Source organism: Arvicanthis niloticus, chromosome 6, assembly GCF_011762505.2.
Source record: "Arvicanthis niloticus isolate mArvNil1 chromosome 6, mArvNil1.pat.X, whole genome shotgun sequence".
NCBI lineage: Eukaryota > Metazoa > Chordata > Mammalia > Rodentia > Muridae > Arvicanthis > Arvicanthis niloticus.
Window position 1 is genome coordinate 106,232,606 of NC_047663.1, and position 27,592 is coordinate 106,260,197.

The 27,592-nt window shown below is 48.7% G+C and overlaps 1 protein-coding gene across 1 annotated transcript; it reads right to left on the reverse strand.

Annotated features, from left to right (window-relative positions):
* Positions 1-322: 322 nt before the first annotated feature.
* On the reverse strand, positions 323-27,253 carry Traf2 (TNF receptor associated factor 2). Its single transcript, XM_034506213.2, has 11 exons — positions 27,148-27,253; positions 20,967-21,185; positions 19,408-19,486; positions 19,013-19,111; positions 12,478-12,639; positions 10,684-10,758; positions 9,908-9,982; positions 7,186-7,464; positions 6,649-6,826; positions 3,410-3,558; positions 323-2,695 (listed from the first exon to the last, which is right to left on the reverse strand). The coding sequence occupies exons 2-11, from the start codon at positions 21,152-21,154 to the stop codon at positions 2,477-2,479; spliced, it is 1,503 nt and encodes a 500-aa protein (XP_034362104.1). The 5' UTR covers positions 21,155-21,185; positions 27,148-27,253; the 3' UTR covers positions 323-2,476.
* Between the last annotated feature and the right edge of the window lie 339 nt (positions 27,254-27,592).

The following is a 27,592-nucleotide window of genomic DNA, read 5'->3' on the forward strand; positions in this document are numbered from 1 at the left end:
GGGGTACATGGAGTGATCCTGTCACAAAAAAAAAGTCAAAACCAATTCCTTGGTAGATTACGCAATGGTGTGGCCACATACGAAGAGCCTGGTACTTTCTTTTTTAATTTTTCTGGGGTTCGTTTGCATCTTTGTTTAAGGCAGGTTTTAAATGTATCCAGTGCTGACCTTGGAACTTTCATTCCTTCTAGCTCTGTGCTGAGATTACAGAAATATAACACCATAACAGGCTATTTGACAATTTCTAAAGAGCTGAACATACAACCTAGTAGTTAAACTAGACTTGCAAGAAATGAAAATGTGTCCACACAAACACAGAAGCAAACCCTCCCAGCAGCATTTTATAGTGGTCAGGAAGTAGAAACAGTTCAAATGTCTAACTGAAACCAACCAACAAATGCTTTCTGTGTACACAAGAAAACATCTAGGCATCAAATTTCCTAACATGCTGCAGAGATGGCTCAGTGGTTAAAGCCCTTGCTGCACAAGCATGCAGACCAAAGCTCTCATCTCCAACATCCATGTGCTTGTCAGACAAGCATGGTGCTCTGCCAGCAACACCAGAATGCAGGAAGTAGGAGTGGAGGTGGGGGTGGGAAAGGGGGCGATGGCAGACTCTAACCAACTTTAGAATTTCACATGGGTACCCACGTATGTGTGCACATGCACACCACACACAGAAAAAAATACAAGTTGGGCAGTGGTGGCTCACACCTTTAGCACTTGGGAGGCAGAGGCAGGTAGATCTCTCTGAGTTCAAGACCAGCCTGGTCTAGAGAATGAGTTCCAGGACAGCCAGGGCTACACAGAGAAACCCTATCTAGCAAAAAAATTTCTAGTATGCTCTAACACAGATGAATCTTGAAAACATCATGCCAAAAGGCATTATGATTCTATTAAAATTCTCCCAAATGTGGCGCATGCGCTGACAGGAGGTAGTGGCGAGGTTAGAGGGCAAGGATGAGGAGTCTGTAAAATCCAGGGGTTTACAAGGTGTCATGTGTAGCAGGTCCCCTCCTTGGCAGGCGATACACATACCTGCTCGTGAGCTGTCTCCAGAGAGCTGGTTTGGCAGAATCCCCCCTCTTCCCTATAGCTTATTAAGGAAGAGGACCATTCAACATCTGTCTCATTTGACAGCAATCTGATGTATAAGGCATTGCTCAGAAGCTCCGCCCCAACCGCAGGGAATCAACAGCCCTACTGTGTTAGTCCTCCTAGGCTTCAGAGAGGCCCAGACTCTGCCTGTCACAACTCCTTTCCTCGATGCCCTATGGGTTCTGTTCGTTTTGTTTTGTCTCTTGAGAAAGGATCTCACTGTGTGGCACTGAATGGCCTTGAACAGATTTATTTCCACCTGCCTCTGCCTAGTCAGTGCCGGGACTAAGTGTGTGTGCCAGCACGCCAGCCCTGTCAACACCTCTACTCTTCCCATTCCACAGTTCCAGCTCCTGTGTGCTGGATGCACACACAGTAGGGATGGAACCCAAGGCCTTGAGCATGTAAGAGTTTTCTACCACTGCACTACACCCTCGGCCCCTTCATTTCCTTTTAAAGGAAAGAAAATACCTTCAATGTAACAATCCAACACTTTGGGGCTGGAAATACAGCTGAGTTGGCAGAGAGCTTGCAGGAGGCCTGGAGTCCAATCTCCAGCAACACATCACCCAGGCACAGGGCATACGCTCCACCCCAACTTCAGACTAAAGAGCAAATCAGGCCAGGAACCTGAGACAAAGGCCTGTACACTGGCCAGGCCAAGGTCAGCCCTTTATTTCTACCCAGGTGGACTCACAATGGGAGGTCACTGGGCTTGAAGGATATAAGGAATGGGGGCGGCAAATATGAGTAAGGCAGAAGTGATGACCAGAGGGTTGTCACTACCTAGACTAGACAGAGCAGGAGCCAGGTGACTACCACTCAGCAGAGACATCTGAATAGTTTAATCACTTCTTCTCCATACAGGCCACCTGGCAGGGCTGTGCAGCCCAGGCAGGCCCGACTCCAGTGAGTGCCTATGGCTCAGAGAGCTTCTCTCCTGGGCTACACTCTGCAGATGCATGCCTTCTCCTGTGCAGCCCCTACCTCTTTTCCAAAGGCCGGGGTGGGGAAGGCCAGTCACTCTCACTCCTGGTGCAGCTCTGGAGGCTCTCTCTTGGGAGGCCCTTTCTGGGCACCCCACCCGAGGGTCTCTCCCTTCCCCAGACAGAAAAGTCAGCAAGAGCTTTTCTACTGGAGAGCTGAGAAGATCCCCAGCTGCTTCCACCAGAACCCTGAGCTCAGTGGACCCTCCAACTCAGTTTATCAGTTGAGGACCAACTGGAGGCTCCTTCCTGCCTTTCTGTGTGATGGTGATTGGCTTTAGGCTGAGGCCCTCCTCAGCATTCACACCAAGCCTGCCCACCCTTGTGTGGCAGGGCCCTGGCTGGCCTAATGTGGCAGCTCCTCACTGAGCTGCTATTCTTAATAGGGGTGGCTAGAGTCCCGTTAGGTCCACAATAGCTTTGATGAAGATAGCATCATCCCGCACATAGGAATTCTTGGCCTCCATCTTGGACACAGGGCAGAAGAGGGGGCAGCCACTGGCAATGTTCATGTCGCTGACAGGCCTCTGGAAGGACGACGAGGTTACATCAGGCCTGAATGCGTCGATCACGTGCTCCCGGTTGTTATGATCCAGCAACATCAACGTTACCTGAGAGAAGTCAATCCAGGGAGGGGACAATGTGTTCATGAGTCACCCCAAAACCCCACATTAATCCTATCCTGCCTCTCCCACAGCAGTGTGACTGGATACACTGGCCAGTTTACTCAGGTTCTCATCCAGCAACAACACATGTCCATGCTGGTACTGCATGCTCACAGCACCTGAAAACCGAGGCTAAGCTTGGTGCTACACACAGTATTCCCATGCACTGTTTCTTTGTAGTGCTCATCTACTGATGTTTTTTTGCTCAGATCCTTAAGCTTGTCCAGGAAGTACTTCACAAGAATGGGGGTCTGACCAGAGACTAGCCAGGATGTCTGGGCCTGCTAGTCCCCATCACTTGTTCTACCTCCTACTGGCTTCTGAGGAGAGAGCAGGGCCCTGAGTGGTGAAGGGAAGAGACCATGTTCAGTATAGTCTGCTCTCTGGAGTTCTAATTCCTTCATCAAGGAAGTCCCTGGTTTTGAATACTGACAGAGGGGGCTCTGCCTGTGGCCTTCCCGTGAAGCATACTTCCCCAGGAGACTTTCAAACATGTGTGGGTCATGAAGCCAATCAGGTGTCATAATCAGCACTGAGAAATCACTGCGGAACCACAGCCCTATGCATGGGTACATACACTGTCTTGGAGAACCTGGCCACTTGGAAGCTGTACCCAATGCCAACCACAGATCCCCCTAATCCTGGGGATGCCTTTTATACCTTCTGATTAAAAGGCCACTGCAAGAGAGCGTCATTGGGGCCTTTCATCACCACGAAGAAGAGAGACAGATGAGTTCCCCGTCCAGTGCCATCACCATTCAAGTAGACCCGTAGACACATCTTGTAGCCATATCTGCTTGTGTAGAAGGCTGGAGGTACGGAGATATGTCAGTAAGGGCAGGGCAGGACATAGCCCACCCTCAGAAAGATGAAAACATAAACAATCACTCAGCTGTGGAGAAGTATCAAGAAATGGTTTTCCTCCCAAAGGAAAGCCCCTTCCACCCAGAGCCTCTTGCCATGCAGCTCAGAATGGCCTCCAGTCTCACTTCTTCAGGAAAAGCCATTAGCGTGTACACTCGTGTGCAATCCTATGGGGCGGACACTGCCAGGGTGAGCATAGAAGCCAAAGGTCAACTCTGTGAGCCACTTCTCTCCTCCCAGTTTTTTGTTTTGGTTGTTCTGGAACTCACTCTGTAGGCCAGGCTGCCTTCCTGGTGCACTGCTGTCTGCTCTCTCCTACCATCTGTAATGTGGGTTCCAGAGACTGAGCTTACAAATCCAGTCAGGCATCTTGCTGTGTCCCCCTGTAAACTAACAGCTGACTGATAATTTCACTAACCTCAAAGTGACAAAGTAAAAAACTATGGTGGTAAAAATCAAGTAGCTTCGGTCCCCAACGAAGCTCTGAAGGGAGACCAGGCCACAGGAGCCCTGCCTCAGCAGAAGCGTCTGAGGGGCAGACACTCAGAACAGTACAGTCAACATCCCTCAGGCCTACAGCAGTGGCTCTCAACCTGTGGGGTGTACGCCCTTAGGAGGGCACGCATCAGATATGTACATTACAATTTATAACAGTAGTAAAATAATTGCATGGTTGGGGTCATCACGACAGGAGGAGCTGTACTGAGGAGCTGCAGCGCTGGAAAGGCTGAGAGTCACTGTTTTACAGGTACCAACCAACAACCAGAACACGGTTAAGACTGCAGAAGACAAGGACTGGCCATGCTAACACAAGCTTCCCAACATGAGTTCAAGTTCAGCCTGGGTTAGATAATGAACTGAGTCCGCCTTGGGCTATAGTGTGAAACCCTGTCTCAAAAAATAATGTCATCTACTGTTAAGTACAAACAAAACATGCAAGAGTTGCTTGTGAGGCTGACTGGGTCAAGGAACAGCAAAGGCTGGCGCAGCACTATCTCTGAGCGCCTTGACGGCACATTCTAAGCCACTGTAGATGGGTGGTGGACCTCATGGGAGCAGCACCTTTGGTACAGGGGCATCCAATGAAACTCACAGCACAAATAACAAGAGAATCAAACTGCTCTCCTGGCCCTGGGGTAGGACCTATGCAGTTAGACAGCAAGCTTTTCAGTGTCTGGACTCCAGGATTTACACCAGCATCTCCACATAAACTTGGCCTATCGTGGGGCTCAGCCTCAGTACTCACATGTACCACCCCTAACACCCTTAGGCACCTGCCACTGCACATCTGTAGAGTAGGTCTGCAATCTTCCACCCCAAGCCCATTTGTCAAACACCTGATGCTGCCTGCAGATGGTGGAACTTTCTCATGTGGGAACTAAGAGGCGGTTAGTCACGGAGGGAGGGTGTGACTTGCAGAAGACAGGGGGCTCTCCACTCACCGCAGCCCTCTTTGTTTTGCTTCCTAGCTGGGAAGTGAGCAGCTCTGTACCACAGGCTGTTTGCCATGATGTGCAGTCGTAAGTGAAAAGCAGAGAGTAGTCAGTCCTGAACAGATCCCGTAAAGCCGTGAAAAGTGTGTCCTCTTAGTGGAGAACCCAACAGGACAGTACTCAGCTGCTTTCCCAGCAGCTCTCAGCCACGCAACACAACTAACCCACTCTCCCACTCATGGACCAAGCAAGCTAAGCCTCTGTAGCAGGGCTGCAGACACAGTGTTAAAACTGCCTTCCTGGGCTGCAGAGATAGCTCAGTGGTTAAGAGCACTGACTACTCTGCCAGAGGTCCTGAGTTCAATTCCCACCAACCACATGGTGGCTCACAACCATCTGTAATGGGATCCGATGCCCTCTTCTAATGTGTCTGAAGACAGCTACAGTGTACTCATATAAATAAAAAATAAATCTTTAAAAAGAAAAACCTGCCTTCATGTTCCTTGTGCCTTTGCCTACTACATGAACCTGACTCATCAACAATATTAAAGTAGACCTTTTACATAACCCAGCTTTTGCCTGGTTATGGCTCCAGGGGACTGCTGCATGGGACTTGGGCTCCTGATGCTGGACCCTACCAGACTCACTGTGGAACTCCATTAATCTAGGCCTGCACACCCCACAAGTTAACATCTACTAAACCACCTGCATGGGTGGGGGGCAGTGCCAACATGGGCAGTACCAACTCTAGAAACCATATCGAGCACCAGGCTGCCCAAGCGTACCTTGAGTTCCTACCTAAGACACTGGCTTTCCTAGTCTCCAGGTTTGTTTTCTGCTAGCCCTCGCTGAAGCCACTGTGAAGATTCGCTACAGAGATGAATAGAGTCTTCCCACACAAGGGCAGGGACCATTAGTGTCAAGGCAAGTCCAGTAAGGAGAGGGTCTCCCAAGGGCTCAGCCTAGAACCTCTACTGTAGAGAAAGTTTTGTAAAGTAAGCCTAGAAACAAATAATGTGTGGTGATGACTAAGTTAGGAAGTAAACTACTGAGCAGGAAGAGACTAACAAGGAAAAAAGGCAAGGCTGAGCCCTCACACCATCCGTGGGCACCTCAGAGGTATTCTGAAGTACACAGAAAGGTAGCCACAGTGGTACGGTAAGAAGTGCAAAACAGGCAGCACAAGGGAAGCAATCGTACCCTGAAATGACACTACCAACTCTAGCACCCAGCAGTCCCTTTCAGAGGCGCTCCAGAGCACCCCTCAAGAGACTTTGCAGGTAGAGATGAAGAAGAGTGAGGAACATTTTCACAGGACTCCTGCTTACAGTAAATACCAATGCTCAATCCAGTTGGGCGAGAGTCAGACAAGCTTGAAGCTATGACCCTGTTGGCAAAGGTCTGTTTTCCATTATCCACTCCAAAGCCATCACGCTCATCTGCAGGTGACAAGGAGCTTACACTCTGCATATCTAACCTGGCACCCAATAGCTCCTCATGCCTAACTCCCAGGAAGAGTTAGATGCAGCCATTCGAGGTGCCCGCTGAGCGTGAGGCCCATTCTGGGGCCGCTGAAGGAGATGGGAGGAGCACAAATGGCACCTGGGGAGAAGATAGCAGGTGTCCGGCCAGCTACAGCTTCCTGACGCTTTCTGGCGAAGTCGGAGATCTTCCAGATGAAGACCCCATCATAGGTGGACACCTCCAACTCTGAGACCTTCTGCTCCAGGTCAGCCATGGCCAGGTCCTTGAGACCAATGCTCCTCTCCAGCTGTTGCACCTGCAGAGCAGAAACCACTTAACTCTGACCATCATATGCTGTGGGCCCTGAACCCCCACCTCCCCCACTGGAGTCTTTTCTGTCTGCAGTGTTAGGAACACGTTCCAAGGTCACATGGAAGGCTCCAGGCGCACATGGACCTAGGAGCTCACAGCCCCAGCACAGTGCCATGACTGATGCTGTACCCTCCCAGGCCAAAAAGAGCTTTTGGTTGTTCGCCCATCAAACGCTCTGACTGAGCCTCACAGAGCATGAGAATCAGAAAGCAGATGGCCAAAGCCCAAGTCATGCAGTGTAGACGGGTTTGACACTGTCCAGGCTCCAAAGATCAGGACTTAGTATTCCAGCTAAGTACAAACCTTGTTACTCAGGGCCTCGATCTTGTCCTGGTCTAGCCGGTGCTGCCGGCTACAAGCCTCTGCAGTCACTGCTACCCTTTCTACCTCCCGGTTCAAGACGCAGACAATGTTCTCAAAGGTGGCTATCTTCTGCTCCAAAATCTGGCACCGCTGTAGCAGCTCTGGCCCCTGGTTCTGGGTTCCTTGTGAGGCTTGGGACTCCAGGAATGAGCTCAGCAGTAGGGCCAGGTGTTCCCGTAGCCGCTGCAGCTCATGATCCTGCAGGTTCTCAGTCTCCACCTGTGGGACAGGACGGGCAGCTCTTGGCATGGTGTCTGTACAGACCCAGCCTAGACAGTGCAGCACCATGGGCCATACTGAAGGACAGAGGTCCATTAGGACATTTGGTTGTTCCCTCAGGATGTGAGCACTCAGCTGCTGCTCCAGCACCCGGCCTGCCTGCCTGCCTGCCTGCCTGTGTGCTCCCATGCTGTCCACAACGATGGTCACAGATTCTAACCTTCTGAATCTGTTAAATCCCAAACAGCTTCTGTCTTGTGTAAGTTCCCTTGGCCATGGTATCTTTACACAGTAACAGAAAAGTAATTAAGACACAACTAAGTACTTTTTTCTTTCTTTCTTTCTTTTTTTTTTTTTTTTTTTTTTGGTTTTTTGAGACAGGGTTTCTCTGTATAGCCTTGGCTGTCCTGGAACTCACTTGGTAGACCAGGTTGGCCTCGAACTCAGAAATCTGCCTGCCTCTGCCTCCCAAGTGCTGGGATTAAAGGCGTGCGCCACCACTGTCCGGCTTTTTTGGTTTTTCAAGACAGGGTTTCTCTGTATAGCCCTGGCTGTCCTGGAACTCACTCTGTAGACCAGGCTGGCTCCAACTCAGAAATCTGCCTGCCTCTGCCTCCCAAGTGCTGGGACTAAAGGTGTGCGCCACCACTGCCCGGCAACTAAGTATTTTCAAACTTGCTTTTTTGTTTGTTCTGTTTTTGGAAACAGGGTTTCTTTGTGTAGCCCAGACTTGCACTATAGACCAAGCTGACCTTGAACTAAGAAATCAGCCTTCCTCTGCCTCCTAAGTGCTGGGATTAAAGGTGGGTCACCACCACCTGAGCATATTCAAACTTGTGTAAAAATTTGAAGCTATTAAACTTCAAAATTACTATAACACCATTAGAATTAAGAAAGATAAACAGGTCCAATGACAAGTGTTTTTAATCCTAGTACTTAGAAAGCAGAGATAGACGAGTTTCTATGAGTGCAAGGCCATCTTTGGCTACATGGTGAGAATTCCTCAATTAAAAACCAAACCCAACCTGGGCTGGAGAGATGGCTCAGCAGTTAAGAGCACTGACTGCTCTTCCAGAGGTCCTGAGTTCAATTCCCAGCAACCACAAGGTGGCTCACAATCACCTGTAATGGGATCTGATGCCCTTTTCTGGTGTGTCTAAAGAAAGTGACAATGTATTCACATATATAAAATAAGTAAATAAATATTTAAAAAAAAAGCAAAAAAACCACAAACAAACCTAAAACAAAACTAGGGCTGGTGAGCTGGCTTAGATATAAATGTGCTGTCTCCAAGCCTGATAACTGAGTTTAGTTCCCGGGACCAATATGTTGGAAAGACAAAATCAACTCTAAAAGCTGTCTTCTGGTTTCATGTGTATGGCTTACATACACAAACACCCAAAAATGTAATAAAAAAATTAAAAATCATAACAAAATAAACTAATTTTACAAAGACACACTCAAAATGTAAGGAAAAAAAAAAAAAAAAAAAAAAAGCAAGACATCTGTGTTCCCAGTTGGAGGGACAGCCACCCAGACAATAGGGATGCATAAGCAGCTGCACTTCACCTCCCAGGGCAGGTGCTAGTTGGCTTAGTGGCTTCCAGCAGGGGTCAGCAAGGTTCCTACAAACAATGTCAGAATTAACTGGGGCTCCCCATGAACTGAACTGAAGCCACACAGATCCTAGGATCAAGGTGACAGCAGCTCAGTTTCCTAGTAGCTTCTAATCCACCTTCTGCAGGGGACTCAGTTGCCTTGCAACAGAGGTTGTAACGTCCCCACCACTCAATACAAGAGAGCAGAGACACCCCTGTCCCAGACCTTGTGTCCTCAGTTTGCCTCCTCCTCTTACCCTGAATGCTCACCCTGTTCACGTGTCATGAAGGGACATGGGAACTCCCACTGTACAGAGAAAGAGGGACAACAAAGAAATAGCCTGTGGCAGGTTGAAAATGAAGGGGCAAGACAGGCTAATACAAAAAGCCTGTGTCTAGGCAGGAGATGATGAGGTGGCAAGACAGCAGTTGGAGGGACAGAATCCATCTGCCAACAGCCAAGGATTTGTCAGCATGCGTGTGAAATATGAGACAAGAGGAGGCTCTGCACCTCTGGCATGGGGGCGTTAGCTAGGCGGTGTGCTTTCCTTTCATAGGAGAGATGGGAGGAGGTGGACAGTAAGGAGACAGAAGACCAAGGTGTGTCCCTAAGGTCTCCGCTAGGCATCCTGGAAGGCGCAAGGTGCCAGGAACACATATATTTGGGTGTTCTTAGATCTCAAGAGGGCAAGCCTGGACACCTGAGGGCAGGAGGAAGGGGTGCTGAGAGATAGCCAGGAGAGATAACAGAGAGGTAGAAGAACCTAGGAGGAGCTAGAGACTGTTTATCATAAGGGAAAGACCCACCCAGGTTCCTAGTCCCTTTGAGCAGAGCTGTGGCTTACCATCTCTGAACAGCCGATGGTGTGGAATCTGCAGAGAACCCGGCACTTGTTGCATGCTCTAACATGGTCCTGAAACTGGAAGGTAAGAAGGATGAAGTTATTAAAGGTTGCCACAGACAGACAGACAGACAGACAGACAGACACACACACACAACTCATTATTTGGCATAACTAAATCTATGTCATTGGGCCACGGTCATTCATGCTCAACTCAAAAGTAAACTGTATTATTTCTTTGTAGTGAGAGGTGTATTTCTCTTATCAAGAGGGAAGCCCAGCTCAAGGGGAAAAAGCTTTGAAATCCTGAATTCCAACCCCACACTACACCCCCTGAAAAAGGAACTTACCCAACAGTACCAATGTAAACCAGGATTATGGGTGTATGTCTTTAATACTAGCACTCCACAACTGGAGACAGGAGCATCAGAAGTTCAAGGTTATCCTTTGTTATAAGTTCCAGGCCAGCCTGGACTACATGAAATTCTGGTGGGGGGTGGGGTGATGGGGAATATCAGACATGGTGAAACATGCGGTTAAGGCAAATCTCCATGACTTTAAGGCCAGCCTGGTCTACATAGCAGGTTCTAGGCACTCAGGGCTATTAGTAAGACCCCACCTCAAAACAAATGAATAACAACAACAACAACAACAAAAATCAAATGAACATTGGCAGATAAGCCACCATGCCCAAGAACACACCCATCCTAGCAATAGCACATAAACCTCACTTTGCTGCTTCTGGTCATAAACCACCCAAATGGAAGGAAATGCTTTACCTTCTCCCGAGAGATCTTCTTCTTGCCACAGCCATCACAGGTCAAGGGAAACTTGGGGCAGACCTCGTAGTGTACCTTAAAGAGAAACAGGACCATTAGTTGGGGATGCCAACACCATGACAGGGCAGTACAGGAGGAGGGGAAACAGGAAGTACTGAAGATGGCAGCCAGCTCCTAGGAGGAGCCTGATGTGCTCATGGTTCCTGACTCTCTCTCTGAAAGTTGTGTTTAACTCCCAAGTGAGAGTCTACAGGCACCCTCACAAATTCAGACTTACAAACTCCTTCCTCTGTAGCCTCCAGAAAACATGAAAGAGATAGGGAAAAGGGAACACCTTCATCTTACAACACGACTCAAACAAAGGGCCCATGTAGAGAACAAAATGGCTGTGCAGGACTCTAAGCATTAGACTCTCCTGTCCTCACATGGCCCCAATGGCACAGCCAAACTGCCCTGAGGAGAGACCCTGAAAAGCCACTACAGAGTACCCAACATCCAATATCATATGAAAGAAGAACACAGTGCCAACACCCAAGATGTGGAGAGCAAATTCGGTAGGCAGCTGAGAAAGAGATGCTGATGTCCTTGATTCCAACAAATGTGAGTGAAGGCTACCTTCTCACAGTGGGAATGTGGGCAAGCCAGAAAGGGACAGTAAACCTGTTACATTTTAAATGTGTTCTGGCTTGCAAGTATCCCCCAAAGATCCACATGTTGAAGGCTTGGTCACTAACACAGGGCTATGGGTGGGGTATGATGCAATCTAAGAGTTGGGGTCAAATGAAAATTTAGGCCACTGGGTGCATGCCCTCACAGGAGACAGAGACCTCAATCCCGTCCTCTCACTCCAAAGCCAAGGTACACCTTTTCCTCTGTGGAAAGTGACCACCTCGGGCACTTGTTCAGTCGATGGCATGCTACTACTGATAACACAACCCAAACTCCATAGATGAAATGAGACCCTGCCTCACAATATCCAATCAGGTCTGCTCATTAGTCTGAAGCAGTGACACAGGCAGCTGCTCAATCACAATGCTGTCTTCTCTACCTTCTGTGCTTCAACTTTTCTAAAATACACCCTATTTTTCTTGTTGTTTGGAGAGAGCTGGGGACATGACAGGGTCTGTATGGTAATACAGTCCAGGCTGGCCTCAACCTCCTGAGGACTGTGATTATAGCCAAGTCACCACACTCAGGTCTAAAATACCTGAAAATTCTTTTAGTCCTGTATGGTGGCACAAGCCATTAATCCCAGTATTTTAGAGACAGAGCCACAAAGATCTCTATAAGTTTGAGGCCAGCCTGGTCTACCTAGCAGGTTCCAGTTCAGGGAAGGCTACAGGTGAGAACCTGTCTCAAAATATACATGTATATAGTTCTAGGTTTATTTATCTTGAATGTATGAGTGTTTTACCCGGTAAATCGTGTGTTTGCTGGTGTACACAGAAGAGAGAACAGGGTACTGGATCTCCTAGAACTGGTGCTATGGACTGTTGTGAGCCACCTTGTGGGTGCTGCGACCTGAACCCAGGTCCTCTGAAAGAGCAACTGCTAGCCATTTGTACATCCCCTTAAAAATTTTTTTCCTGAATTTTTTTTATTTTATAAATCACTTTTTAAAGTAAGTCAGTACTAATTACCTACTGAAACCCAGTTCCACCAAGAACCTTCTAACCTCCATGGCGCCATGGAGGCAAATATGAAGAAGTTAAGCAAGCTCCAACCATGGCAGCAAACGCTAGCTAAATGCCCACGTTGTAGATACTGCCTCCTAGGCCGCCCCGCCCAGTGCACCTCCAGGTCCGCATGGCTACAGGGTGCCCTGCAGTGCTGGCAGCTCAGGCTCCTTTTGGGGCACTCCTGCTCGGTGTGGTGCTTCTTCTCGCTGAGGCGGACCAGGCCTTTACATGCAGGACACTCAGTCAGCAGGAATGGGCACAGTCCTTCGTGGCAGCTCTGACAAAAGAAGGAAGTATATGAAGACAGCACACAGGCCAGCAGGTAGCCACCGCACATGCAAGTGGCTTATGAAGACAGCATGCAGACCTACAGGTCGCCACAGCACATGCAAGTGCCTTGCTGTCCATGCTATCCAGCCCACCCATCATGGAGACTGCTCTCCTCAAAACCACTGTACAGACACAGGTCACTGTATCCTCTCTCCACTTTCAGAAACCAGGGATGCTGACTCCTAGCTGCACTAGACTGAGCTGCTCCATTACAGCTGGTCTCTAGGTGGGTGATCCCCCCAGGAGACTCTTCAACTCTTCACACAGTGCACACCATCCCCATATCAGCTCCTGTGATGGTTTGAATAGGTATGGCCCCCATAAACCCATGTGTTTGAATGCGTGGCCAGTAGGGAGTGGCACTATTAGGTGATGTGGCCTTGCTGAAAGAAAGGTGACACTTTGGGGGCAGGCTTTGAAGTCTCCTACTCTCAAGCTACGCCCAGTGTAACAGACAGTTCCCTTCTGCTACCTGTGGATCAAGATACAGAAGTCTGCCTGCATGCTGCCATGTTTCCCACCATGACAATAATAATAACTTCTGAACTGTAAGCCAGACAGCTCCCAACCAAGTAAGAGCAAGCCCCCGATTAAATGTTTTCCTTTATAAGAGTTGCCGGGCGGTGGTGGCGCACGCCTTTAATCCCAGCACTTGGGAGGCAGAGGCAGGCGGATTTCTGAGTTCGAGGCCAGCCTGGTCTACAGAGTGAGTTTTAGGACAGCCAGGACACAGAGAAACCCTGTCTCGAAAAAAAAACCAAGAGTTGCCTGGGTCATGGTGTCTCTTCATAGCAACAGACCACAAGGCACAGGTCACTAGAGGACATGGCATTAGAAATTTGTTGGCTAAGCTATCTTTTTGTTTTCCTCCCTGTTCTGCTGGGAGAGGGAAAGGGTGACAGGGTTTCTTTATGTAGTCCTGGCTATTCTAGAACTCTGTAGACCAGGCTGGCCTTGAACTCAGAGATCTGCCTGCCTCTGCTTCCTGAGTGCCAGGACTAAAGATGTACACCATCCATGCCTAGATGCCTACATTAAGCACATAGGTCAGTACAGGAAGCATACTTGGTAGTGTGCAGCCTCCACTGTTCATCACAGAACTCTCATCTTCCTAATGCTAACTCCATCTCCATCAATAGACTCCTCAGCCCCGGGAAACCTTCACCCTGCTGTCTATCTCTTGCTATGGACTCGTGTGTGTGTGTGTGTGTGTGTGTGTGTGTGTGTGTGTGTGTGTGTGTCTGTATGTGTGTGCATGCACACATAGAACAGCACAGGACTAGTTCCCCTGTACCTGGCTCATTTCAGAGTTTACAGAAAGCTCAGAAGCAGAAGACAAAGAATGAGCTACAGAGGAGGAATAGGCAAAAGACAAGTTCCTGAGGCTGAGACACAGTCCAGAGTAAGCCAGAAAAGACCCAACAGCAGGGCCATAGACATCAAAGTTTGCTGCTCAGTTATCCAAAAACTCCGGAGAAAGGTTGTTCTGAGAACACAAGAGGGTGAAGGACCCTCAATCAAATCCTAGGAAGGAGATGGGATTGTCTAAGTGCTTGGCAACCCCCAAGCTAGGAGGCATAAGGACACAGACAACCACACTAATGGTTGTAAACCCAAGGGGCTCTGTGTGCCGGTGGTCCTGTAACTCCCTGAGTGTGCAACAACTAGTTATTGAACAAGCACAAAGAGGGGCCTCGAGCTACTATGCTGTAACAGTTTACAGAAGGTAAGACTAATGACACAAATAGTTAAATTACTACAATTTCACTAAAAGGCTACTTATGACTTGGGGCTGGGGAAATGGCTCAGTTGACAAAGTATGTACCACACAAACATTAAGACCTGAGTTCTGATCCCCACACCTCATATTCTAAAAAGCCACATTTAGCAATGTGCTCCTGTAATTCCAATGTTGGGAAGATAGAGACAGGAGGGACCCTTCACCCTCACGTAAGACGGCCAGCTGTCCTACAGTAACTGCTGGGCTCTAGGCCAATAAGAGACTATCTTAATAAAGTGGATAGCTCCTGAGAAATGACACCCAAGGTTAACCTCCGGTCTCCAAATCCACATATACACACGTGCAGCCACATGGACACACACACTCACACACAAATAAAATACACAAAGCTGTAATACAGTAGAAGAAAGCCTAGGATGCACAAAACCCTGGATTTAATCCTCTCTACTAAATAAATAAATAAAACAAATGACAAAGCAGCTTAAATCTGCTTTGAAGTAACTCATAAAGGCAAACACAGGCCAAGAGGGAGCTGAAAGAAGTCTTGCAGGCACCGGGAGCCTGGCACCGACTTGGCTCTCAGTGCGCTGCTCAAAGCTGCTGTTTCTCTCATACTGTTTTCTGAGACAGGATCGTATGCAACCTATTGTATGAAACCTGGATTCTGACAAATGTCAATAAACTGGGACAGGTGTGGCCCAGTGGGAGCCACACAAAGCACATCTGTGTGCTCAAGGCCCTAGGTTCAAGGCCCTGCACTGCTGCTTCAAATTCACAGCTAAACTCAGAACCTGAGAATGACTGGAGCCAGAGGTCACTGAATAGCCCAGGCTGACGGGCCACCAAACCCCAGAGATGCTCCTGTCTCTGCTTCCCCAACTTTGAGATTATAGGAGTATGCTGCCATACCTGACTTTTTAGATGGGTCCTGGGGGAAACCAGGAGATAAATGCTGGTCCTTGGGTCCTGACCACAAAGAGTTAAAGAAGATACACTTGTAACAACACTCAGGGAACAAGGACAAAGCTCAAACTCCCCAAGCAGACACAATCCAAATGTATCAGCATTTATTCAAGCAGAATTCAAATTTAACATCTTAAGAAAATACAGTTGTCAAAAGTGAAATTTTGTGGGGAGGATGCGTGAGTGGGGTTGAGAAAGGGCCTCACTATATAACTGTGGCTGATCTGGAATTCACTATGTAGACTAGACTGGCCTTAAACTCATAGAGATAAGCCTGCTTTTCTGCCTCCTAAGTTCTGGGATTACAAGATACCTGGCTAAGATTTACTTATTTTTATTTTATTTTATTTTATTTTATGTGTATAGGTGTTTTGCCTACATTTGACTGTGTATCATGTGTGCATAGTGCCCAGGAAGGCCAGAAGAGGCACTAGATCCTTTGGAACTGGAGCTGCAAACAGTTCTGACTGCCACATGGGTGCTGGGAATTGAACTTGGAACCTCTGCAAGAACAATCAGTGCTGACAATCAGAGCCAACTCTCTAGCACCATAACTGAATTTCTTACGAACACATGATGATGGGCAGCAGAGAGAACTCTCTGGGCACCAAGTGTGCATGTGATGTGCATACACACATACAGATAAAACCCCATACACATAGAATAAAATGAATAACCTACCTGCCTTCCCCAGTGTCAGCTACTCCCCAGAATCTGTAGGCTGGCTGGCCTGGAACTCACAGAGATCTACCAACCTTTGCTTTCCCTAGTGTAGTACCAGGCCTTGCCTTCAGGACAAGACTTTAATATGGCTGTCAATCCATCTTCAGAATGAAAGACATCATCATAAAGGGAAACAGAGCCAAAGGCTAAGCAAGATTCTCCATCTTTCCAAACATTTTAAATAACTCAAACCATAAAAAATGTTTTAGTTACAATCTTAGTTTCCAGTGAAAGCTAAGAAATAGAGAGGTATGTGACTGCAGGCAGGAGAGGACTACCTGTAGTGATGACTGCACAGAGAGGGAGTCATTTCTGCCCTAGCTTGCGACATTTGCCACCAGTGACAAGTTTGATTTTTTTTTATTGGATATTTTATTTACATTTCAGATGTAATCCCCTTCCCCCCCAACCCCAGGAACGCTCTATCCCATCCTCCTGCTTCTATGAGGATATGCCCCCACCCACCCTCCCACTCTCACCTCCCCAGTGACAAGTTTTTAATCAATAAGATCAGCTAAGGCTGAGCTGTGCCTGCCCTCCCACGTGACCAAACCCAACGCATCTCGGGGACTTTCCAGTGCTCTCAAAGGGCGCAGCCAGGGACTTTCCACCCTGCATGCCTACAAAGCCACATGGCACCAAGCCCATGGCCTGGCTGTAGTCCCTGGCCATCAGTCAGAGGCCCACACAGTCACTGACCTCCAATAAGGCCTGGAGGCAACAGAAATCTCGGAGGAATCTGGAGCCTAACATAGGCCTGGGAAGAATTATTCCAGCTGCCCCAGAGGTCTCTCAAAACACCTTCAAGAACAACCAGGTATGTAGGCCCCAGGCCCTACACCCACACTTTCCTGCATCCACCCAAGTCCCTGACCACGTTACTTCCCTAGGAGCCATCTCTTTCACAGACAGCACTAAGGATTTCCCTTTAAGGATCTAGTGTGGACTGTGACTCTTGATCATGTCCTGACACCATGCTAGAAAAAACTGACTAGTTTCTTGTTCACCCAAGTGAAGCCCAAATTGCTCAGCTACAGAATGAAACCCAAGGCCTGAGATCACAAAGTGTGACCACTCAACAGGTCACGGGACATGTTGCCAGACACAAATGGCAGGCACAGGAAAGACAAGGCCTCATTAGCAGCTAGGGCCACCTCTGAACTCATGGTCCTGTCTCAGCCTTCCAAGACTGGGGGTTATAGCTGTGCACCACCATGTCCAACGGAAACAAAAACTTCTTTGAAGGTTGTTGACTGGAGCAACAAAAGGAATGAGAAACTTGGTGGACTGGAGCGGTGTCACCTAACCACGTGGCCTCCATAACGCAGATTTAATTGAAGATGCCTGAAGGTGACATATGAAAGTGACAGAGGGCTCATGCTAATGTCTCCACTCCACTAGCACCACTTGTATGCCACCTCTTCTCCTGGCCTTTGAGATGTCTTTCTGTGACCAAAACAAATGTACCTATTACTCAAATAAGTTCCAGAGTCAACACAATTCACAACAAGAGAACTCTTGTGAGGCAGGGTGGTGCACACCTTTAATTCCAGAACTCAGGAGGCAGAGGCAAGTGGATCTCTGTGAATTCCAGGACAACCAGGGCTACAGAAAGACGGACTAAAAAGAAATAGAAAACAAATAACAATAAAGAAAACACTGGTGGCCGGGCGGTGGTGGCACACACCTTTAATCCCAGCACTTGGGAGGCAGAGGCAGGCGAATTTCTGAGTTAGAGGCCAGCCTGGTCTACAGAGTGAGTTCCAGGACAGCCAGGGCTACACAGAGAAACCCTGTCTCGAAAAACAACAACAACAACAACAACAACAACGACAAAAAAAAAAAAAGAAAAAAAAAAAAAAAGAAAACCCTGGTGAGTATGATATACACCACAGAATCCCACTGGGCTTAAAAGCTGCAGTTTCCAGCAAAAAATTAAAAATCTGCAGCAAAGCAACACATGGTATTGCTAAGGCCAATGTGGTGCTAGCTTTTTTTTTTTTTTTTTTTTACGATTTATTTATTTTATGCATATGAGTACACTACTACTCTCTTCAGACACACCAGAAGAGGGCATCAGATCCCATTACAGATGGTTGTGAGTCACCATGTAGTTGTTGGGAATTGAACTCAGGACCTCTGGAAGAACAGTCAGTGCTCTTAACCACTGAGCCATCTCTCCAGCCCAGTGCTAGCTTCCTACATAAGGTACTCCAGTTCTACTGTACCTCTAGGGTAGAGTAGGGAATTCAGACATGGAAAGAAGTGACAAGGCTTTATAGTACAGGCCTATCTGCACTATTTGGGTTTCAGATGGGGTACTCTTTAAACAAGGAAAGAAACAAAACAAAGTTCTCTAGGTAGGCCCAGCTAACCCTGAACTCGGCATTCTCTGGCCTTACCTTCCTAAGTGCTGGGATCACAGGTATACTCAGATAAAGGAAAAGTTCCTTTTTTTCCTTTCTTTTCATTTTTTTCGAGACAGGGTTTCTCTGTGAAACACTGGCTGTCCTGGAACTCACTCTGTAAACCAGGATGGCCTTGAACTCAGAGATCCTGCATTAAAGGTGTGTGGCACCATGTCCAGCTCTAAGGAGGAACTTTTTTCGCATACATTAGCCAGGCCAGTTCTAGCAAGAGTGGAACATGGCTCTATGAGAACTGTTTTGTACGGGTTGGAGAGATCACTCAAAAGTTAAGAGCACTGGCTGCTCTTCCAGAGGATCCAGCTCAATTTCCCGTAGGTAGCTCATAACTGTCTGTAATTCCAGTTCTAAGGGTCCAACACCCTTACACAGATATACATGCAAGCAAAACACAAATGCATATAAATAAAGATAAATAAGTAATTTTTAAAGCCCACTGCTGGAGACACAGCCACCAGTCTATCTACCTCATATTCTTTCAAGGTCCCCTTCCAGGTGCATCCATCATTGGGACAGACGGCTGGCAGGCTCTCCACCTCTCTGCGGGCAGCGTTATCTGGAAAGGCCTGGAACAGGAACATCCTTGGGTTACACCTTCTCCCAGTACCCTACTGTCTATGAAGCAACATCTAGATCAGAGGCCCTACCCAAAACAACCTGTGCCACCCTCCTCAGCCAGCATATGGGGCAGAAGGTAACTCTGGACCAGCCAACCCGTGTTTCTCAGCCTCTCCAACCCTAAAGAGTCATGAAGAGGACACTTCCAGCTCCCAGGTTCTCATTCTCTTACCAGTATTACAGAACAAACCTGTAAACACTTTCTGTTCATTTTGACATGTTTAGCTCAATACAGTGTACTTACCGAACTACTCTCTAAAATAGAAATGCCTTCTTCATACAGGCCTTCATGGACGCAGGCAGCACAGTTCTGAGGCCCAGAGCTGGTGGGAACAGAGGAAACACAAAGTCCCACTGAAATGCCTGCTCCAGAGAATCCCTGAGCTCTGTCTGCTCAGCCCACAGCCTGGCTCCACAATGTACATTCTTCATCTTTCTTATCTTTGATCAAACTGGGATGTCAACTGTACAATATCATAAAAATTCACAAAAGAGAAGATTCAATGTGGAAAATGTTATCAGGGCCTGAACCTGCAAGGACAACTCATCTCCTTTTCTTTTTGAATTTGCAATGTCAGGGATCGAGCTAAGGTTTCATGAATGGCAGGTAAGTGCTTTCTTTGTTACTAAGCCTGGACTGCAGGCCTCAGCCTCCAAAATACATGGCAGAAAAACGTGTGTGTGTTTACTTCTCCATGGGCACTGCTGCTGCCCTTTCATACTATGGCAGTGACACTCGTCAGCCACCGACGGTGTGACTGACATTCAATCTACCCACCCAGAGCAGCCTAAGGGAGCTGTAACCCTCACACCAACCTTCTAGAGCCTGTAACACCAATAATGCTGTATTTCATCTCACATGTCCAAAACCAGTACTCCAATATATAACCAATGTGTGTGTGTGTGGGGGGGGGGGATAGAGAGGAAGAGAGAGGGAGGGGGAGGGAAGGGGGGAGAGAGAGAGTACCGGTACATCCGCATGGGTATGTGGAAGCTGGAGGTCACATATCAGGTGCCCTCCTCAGGTGCCACCCACCTTTTTCAGACAGAACTCTCCAGGCATACGATGTGATGCCCAACTTTTTACACGGGTAGAGAGGACCAAACTCAAGTCTTGCTTTCACAGGAAGCACTTTATCTACCCCTCCTCCTTGTTTTGTTTTTAATGTTTTAGTTACATTTTTAAAATTTACTGTGTATATAAACATGTACCAAGGTGTGCTGGTGAGGTCAGAAGACAAGTCAGCTCTCTCTGACCACGTGTGGGCCTCAGGGCCCACACTCAGCGCGCCAAGCTTGTATCAAGTGTTTTCATGCACTGAGCCAGCTCTCTGATGTCTATGATTACGTTTTGAGACATAGATCTGAGGTTGGTTTTAAACTTGCTATATAGCCAAGGACGACCCTAAACTTCTGACCTTCCCATCTCTGCCTCCCAAGAGTTGGAACAAAACTTAAAGAGAGAAAAAGAGAGAAAATATACCCCTATACCTTGCTATGATCAGTTCTCCATTCTTCCTTTTTTTTTAAAGGTAGCCCCAGAACTCAGTTGTAGACCAGGATGACCTTGAACTCACAGAGGTCTCCTGCTTCTGCTTCTTGAGTGCTGAAATTAAGGCATGTTCCACCTCACCGAGAAACAATCAATGTTTTTTAAATAATAAATTTTACATTCTTGATTTGAGCTAAGCCTCCAGAATCCATGGAGAATTTGTACTGGCAACCACTCTACTGGACAGTGTGCAATCTGGCTTCAGAGCCACCCACCTGCCCCTGCCCACCTGGGTAGAATGGCATGCACACCTGAGGATGCTGGTCAGGCAGAAGGAGCAGTAGCGGTGCCCACACTGGGCCTGGAAAGGCCTCCGGAGGATGTTTCTGCAGGCTGAACACAGGTACTTGGCTTCTAACCTGGTCCCCAGGAGGGTCTTGGAGAAGCCAGGCTGTAGCAGTTCTAGGGAGCCAGGGGGAGTCACACTGGCTGCAGCCATGTGAGTTATAACCCCCACACACCACAAAGCCCTAAAGAAAGACACAGACCATATCACACCTCAATTTAGAACAATCCTCTAGAATAGTGTTCTCAACCTTCCTAATGGTGCACCTTTTCATACTCTTCCTTATGCTGTGCTGACCCCAACCATATAATTATTTTCACTGCTACTTCATAACTATAATTTTGCTGTTGTTATGTAATGTAAATATCTATTTTCCGATGGTCTTAGGCAACCCCTGTGAAAGTATTGTTTCACCTCCAAAAAGGGTCTTGACCCACAGGTTAAGACCCGCTGCTCTAGAGGGAAAAGAGAGAAATTCACCAGGAGGCAACCTGGTGAAGTGCCTGGGTCACTACACTGATCTGGAGAGGATCTAAAAACACGATTTCAGAGTTCTGGGAAGCTTCGGAGATAAGGCAATCAAATCTCCTGCTACAGATGTGGCAAGAGATGTCCATGAGGGTGACAGACCTGGTGGCACCCACAATAACTAACTCATGGGCTTCCTACCTGCTGTTATCAATCCTGGCTGGAGCACTTCCCACTGACACTAACAGTCAGCATCTTCCATCCTACACTCACTGTGCTCCCTGTTGGGTATCAGTTCTCCACACTGCAGTGGGACCACAGCCTGCAAGCCCCTCTTCCTATCAGTCCAGCTCTGCCACCTGTCATCCTCTCCAAGATGCTTCACTCAAAGCCAATTGGAGCCCATTCCTCCTGCATCCTCTAAACATCACCCACACACCACAAGAGCCACCTCTGCCTGGTCCATCGTGTTTTCCTTTTCTATCAACTTGGGCTCTTCAGTGCCAAGCTCTTCCCTCATCCTCTAGCACAGCAGCCTCTCCTGGGCTCCCTCTCAACTCTCAAGAGTAATTACACAGCGAGTGGGCTTTCTTCTCACCCATTCTCTCAGGAAGAAGTATGCTTGGGCTGAAGCAGGTATGCAGAGGCCTGGACTACCTGCAGCAGCATGGCGCCTCCATGTCTGCCAATGCCCTCTCCCATCCGGAGACCCCCATTTCAACTTCCTTGCTGTACTTCCATCTCCGAGGCAGCCTAAAGGCTGGGGCAGCTGTTAATCATACTTTCTGCCAACCAGGGTTCTTTAGAGCCTTTGAAGGTTGTGGGAGTACAGCTGGTGCTCACAAAAGAGCAAACTAATCCCTATGAGACAAAGGGGAATCTGGGAACGTGGGTTGGAAGGATGGACATGACCTCCCAGGGTCTTAGCTGTGAAGTAGGTGTTCAGCCTCAGCTGAGCTTAAGGAAGAAGTGGGTTGTGTGTCCTGAGATACAGACTGTAAAGTGTCTGGTATCTAAGATGTGCTGAACACAGGGAGGCTACAAGCAGCAGGGAGCAGCATTCCCCGAGTCCTCTTCCCAGCAAAACCCCAGACACATTTCATTCAGTTAACAAATCACCTACCAGACCCACTCCCACACTTCGGTTCCAGAGGCAATTCCCTGGCTCCAGAACAACAGCAGCATTGGTTGCCTCATGCCTGCACAACTGCTGGCACTGCGGCATCCTTCAAATCTTGTTGACCCCACTGCCCTGCCTGCCCTGCTGTCTTGACGTCCCTCAAAGCCTTGGGGCATTCACACTCTGGCATGAACAAGGCCCAGTCCGGCAAACCATTGGTGAAAAGCCACGGTGTGAAAAAACAGACTGTGGGTCTCTGCCACAGTGTGTCACTTGACTCTAGATCTATTGGCCTGCAAAAATGAGTGACTGGCCAGTTTGCCAAGGGTAGACCTCCTTCCTCCCTGCCCTAGGGACTCATCAAGCCCATAGGTTCTAGGTCCACTCTGTGCCCAATCCTGCCTCCTCTGACGGACACCCTGACCTCTGTTCTGCATACCTAAACACCACTGCCCATAGTGCCAAGCGACATCAGGAAGATCAACTACACAATACTTACACAGTCTGTGCTGTGACCCCTGACCCTTGACCCGCTGCTCCCAAACACTCCAGCCCTAGGACCTCCTTCTTGCCTCCTTTGGTAATCAGGTGCTCAGAGACCCAAGAGATCAGAGAGACCCAAGCACCAACAGGACATGACTGAGGAAACACAAGCCTGGCCTTTCAAAGCAACATCCATTTTAAAGACAACTGTTACTTTCAAGCAGTTTACTCTTTCTTCAAGTGCACTTTGATTCTGATGACACATATTAAAACAATCCCACACCACTCACAATGCACTGGGAACAGCTGTCACCTGCCACCTTCTTTTCAACAAATGTTTTTCAGATGCTAGGAACTAGCATCTGGTCTCTGCGTTTTGTGCTGGTTTCTGTGAACCAACCTTTGGCTGAGGGTGTTGAGTCCAGAAGCAAGATTCCTACCTGGACAGAGCTCTGCAGCCTGCAGAGCTCACATGGAACTGTTCTCTGTGTCTTAAAGAAGAAACTTCACCCGTTCCCCTAAAATAGGGCAACTTACTAAAGAGCAGAAGCAGAAAGCATTAACTCTAAACCCTTGAGATCTAAGACAAGTACACACAACTTCAGCACCACAAACAGCATGTCCTCTCCCCCGGTCACCCCTAGGAACCACTGAACAGCAGCACAGTGACCTCTACACATTTGTGGAGGTACCCTTTACAAAAGGGGTTCATCCATGTCTAAGGCTGAGACTCCTAAAGGGGACCTGCACAGTGATGACAGCACCAAGACAAGGCTGTATTGGGTGTCTCTCACCTGCAGGACACAGCTGGCACATCCCTTAGTCAATCACTCTTCTGCATATGTAATTAAATGATCCTGCCTCCAAGCTCATAGAGAATATGTATAACTTACATCTGCTCTAAGCACCCAATAGGGTGACTAGCCCTGGGCAGGAGCGCAGATCTGCCTCTGTCTCTTTCTCTGTGGTGGATGGATGCATCTCCTGGCATCACACTTATATCTTCTTTGTGAGAGGAAATTCACTAGAGCTTACAGGTAGCCTGAGCAACTCAGTGAGATGCCATGTTCAAACCCGGAGCTGGTACCAAAAAAAGCTCCACCAAGATATGAATGCAGGACAGGTTTTATAAAGAATACTGACCTGGGGGGGGGGGCACCAGTAATCAGAAAGCATTTATATACACAACCACCTAAGAGCAAACTAATGTAATCAACAGGAAACACAGGGCTGGAGACATGGCTCAGCAGCTGGGACCTCTCCCTGCTCTTTGAGGGGACCAGAATTTGTTTCCTAGCACCCATTATGGTAGGTAACAATCCGCCCGTGTAACTCCAGTTTCCGGGAATCCAATGCCCTTGTGCAGCCTCTGCAGACACTGCGCTCATGTGGTGCACAGACACACACCCTCCCTCACCCCCTCCCCCGTCTCTGTGGAGCACCAGGGCTCTGTTAGAACCTCAACACTCAAACATAACAAATGGACAGCTCCAGCCCTGACTACATAGCTTCTCTGCTGCCACTGTGGCCTCCTGGGAGTCACAGGGACCTTTACCACACAGCATGAAGTCTGGGCCTACTCAGCTCAGAACCTCAATGGCTTCCCAGCTCTGGTCATGAAAGCTAAAGCTGCCCAACTCCACCTGTCTTCCTTATCCCTGGCTTCAACCAGTTCTTACATGTCTGTACCAACATAAAAGCCTTATTTCCAGGACCTGGCCGTCAGAAGGCCAGGGATACGAGCTAGAAGAGAAAGGAGGGACACCAGCTTTTACAGCTCTCTCTCCTGGGCCCTTTACTGATGGCTGCAGTCACATCAATAACTAGAAAGCCCAGCTGGCATTGGTACATAGAACAGAATCCCTTTGTGCAACACAACTGTCCAGCCTGTCACAAACTCACCTCCTTCCTCAACCCTGTGCTCTACACTGAGTACCCAACCCTGAGACATGTCCAGTTCCAAATCCTTGATTTTCTTTTGCTCAAATTTTCAGTTCCCATCCACTGAAATTACAACCTGCCTCAGATATCAACTCCCACCTGGGTCCCAGATCCTAGGTGCAGCAGTCACTGGGTCTCCTCCTCTACGGACATGAACAGAGCAAGCACACTACAATTATGGGATGGATGTCCAGTGTGGCATCCAGGTGGCCTCCACCCTTCTGTGTAAACACAGCACACAGGGAGGACAGTCGTCCAGCATACGCCTCGAAGCTGCATATCCCATCTCTGACATAATCTGTAGGATCTATGGACCATTTTTTCTAGATTATTTTTCTTCTCCAGGTCATTTTGTCCACACCCCATGGAATCCACCTGCCAAGCTACACTGACAATTCATGCAGCAACTACATGGAGAGTGGGGGCCTGGCATCCCACTGTCAAGAAGGAAACCCCAAACCAACTCTCAGAAAACAGTAGTGAGAGAACAGGCAGGAAGCACTTCCTTCTTGGAAGAAGGTTTTCTCCAAGTTGACTGCTGCCATGTCCACTGTGCAGTCCAGTCGGCTACTTCGTGGGTGCAGGAGGAACCGCAGCCCAGAGATGCCCAGAGAGCTCTGACTGAAAGCGCGTAGTGTGCTGCAGTGCAGGAGGCAATGAGACTCGGTTGTGAATGCACGCGGCCCTTGCTCAGGTGTGTGGAGGTACTGCTGAGGACCAAGCCCTGCCCCAGGGAGACTAGCAAACAGGAGAAAAGTAACAGGGTTCCAGGCAGCCTGTATTGTCAGAGAATAATCGGTTCAGGTACAGACCAGGGGGTTCCAGGAAAAGAAACAGCCAATAGATAAACACCTCACAGACCTGTTGGGCAAGCAAGGAGCCACCAGCTCAGACCAGAGACACTGCTGAAAGCACTCAGACTTCCAGTTGTACACACTTGGCTTGGTAAAGAACAACCTTTCAGCTCTTGTTTAAAACTCAAGTATTTACAAATCTGTGAATAATGTTGATTTTTAAAAGACTTAAATATCAATTTGAGATTGCTTGGGGCCTCCACCTGATAACAGCAATTTTGAGTCACTAAATACCACCTTTCTTAGTCAGTTACACAGGCAGGGAGGGGCCATGGTGGCAAGGCCAACTGTGACTTCTCTGGGGACTGGTAGCCAGGAACAGATGACTTCCAAGCTAGAGAGTTGCAGGCAAGACAATAATGACCTTGCACTATGTCCAAGGAGCTGAAAGTCTGCTTCTTCAATTTTGAGGACTGCTGGGAGTATGCCTGTGAGTTCTAATCAATCTCATGTCCTTACCACCTACTTGGGGCTTCATGTCCATCATGAGGAATATACACTAGGTTTAACCTCCACTAAGCAGGCGTCAAGAAGCAAAGAGCCCAGGGATCAGACTCCACACCCTGACACTTATACATCCCATCCAGGGCAGTGGTGGCACAGGATTTTAATCCCAGGACTCGGTAGGCAGAGGCAGGCAGATCTGTTTGAGTTTGAGGCCAGACTGCTTCACAAAAGCAAGAGTTTCCAGAAACAGGTTCTGAGAGGCAGAAAGGTGAGATCTGAAAGAATAAGAAGGACAGGGAAGGTAAGCCACCAACCAAGAGGGAAGAGGCCTTATGGGGGAGGTGGTGTCCGTGGTTTGTGTAGCCGGGTGTCAGAATCAGAAAAGGCGACGCCTGGGTACTGAGAGTGCCAGACCAAATTTGACTGAACAATCCAAAAAGCCTAAGTGGGAGGGAGGTGAGCTGCAGAAGTGGCTGGGGAAACTAGGTGTTCGCTCAAGACAAGCAAGGCACAAGTGGGGCTCGTGGGGCTCAGCCGCGATCCCGGACTGAGATCCGGGGCATGGACCATAGTACCATGACCCCGAGCCACCGCGGTAGGCGCGCTGCCAGCCACGCACCGCTGCGGACGTCTCGAACTTTTCCGGCCCCCCCTCCCGCGACTTTCAGTTTCCGGCTCCGCCGTTCCGAAAAGTCTACCCACCCACCTCACCCAGACAGCAGCGGCCCCGCATCTGACCCCCAACCGCCACTCCCACCCCGCGCCTGACCCCGGCCCGGCCGCAGGTGAGAGTCACCCCCCTTCCCCCCTCCCCCAGATCCGCGCCGCCTCACCCAACGGTCTTCGCGTGCCCGGAACTCGGCGCTCGCCGGGAACCACCCCCGCTGCCGCGGCCCGCCCCGTCTGACGGACAGACGCGCGAGCCTACCAGGAGCTTATAGAGAGCAGCAGCGGGCGTCGATTTGTCAAATAGGCTGCCTTGAATCTGCCCGCTAACAGACGGAAGCAGCAACCTACCAGGAGCGAGCAGGGAACCGCAGTGAGCGGTGATTGGTCAGCGCGGCGCGGGGGTGGGGCTAAGATGGTTTCCCTTCTTAGCCAAATCCGTGAAGAGTACGCTTGAGTCTTTCTTAGTTGGCGTAGGTCCTCCTGGGATAGTCGTGGTCGCTCTGTTTCCTGGTGCTCGTAGACCTCAGTGAGTAAGTCACTTGCCACCAAATGTAACCCGAGTTCGATCCCTGGATCCACATCGTGGAAGGAGAGCAAGGATTTATGCAT

Bases quoted from the DNA above. Each gene is read 5' to 3' on its own strand.
- Traf2 (XM_034506213.2), bottom strand. From the start codon at position 21,154: ATGGCTGCAGCCAGTGTGACTCCCCCTGGCTCCCTAGAACTGCTACAG. The intron at 12,640-19,012 runs GTAGATAGACTG...TTCTTTTGTCAG, and splicing joins GGACCTTGAAAGAATATGAG to AGCTGCCACGAAGGACTGTG. The intron at 10,759-12,477 runs GTGCACTGGGCG...TTTCTCTTTAAG, and splicing joins GTAGCCATGCGGACCTGGAG to GTACACTACGAGGTCTGCCC.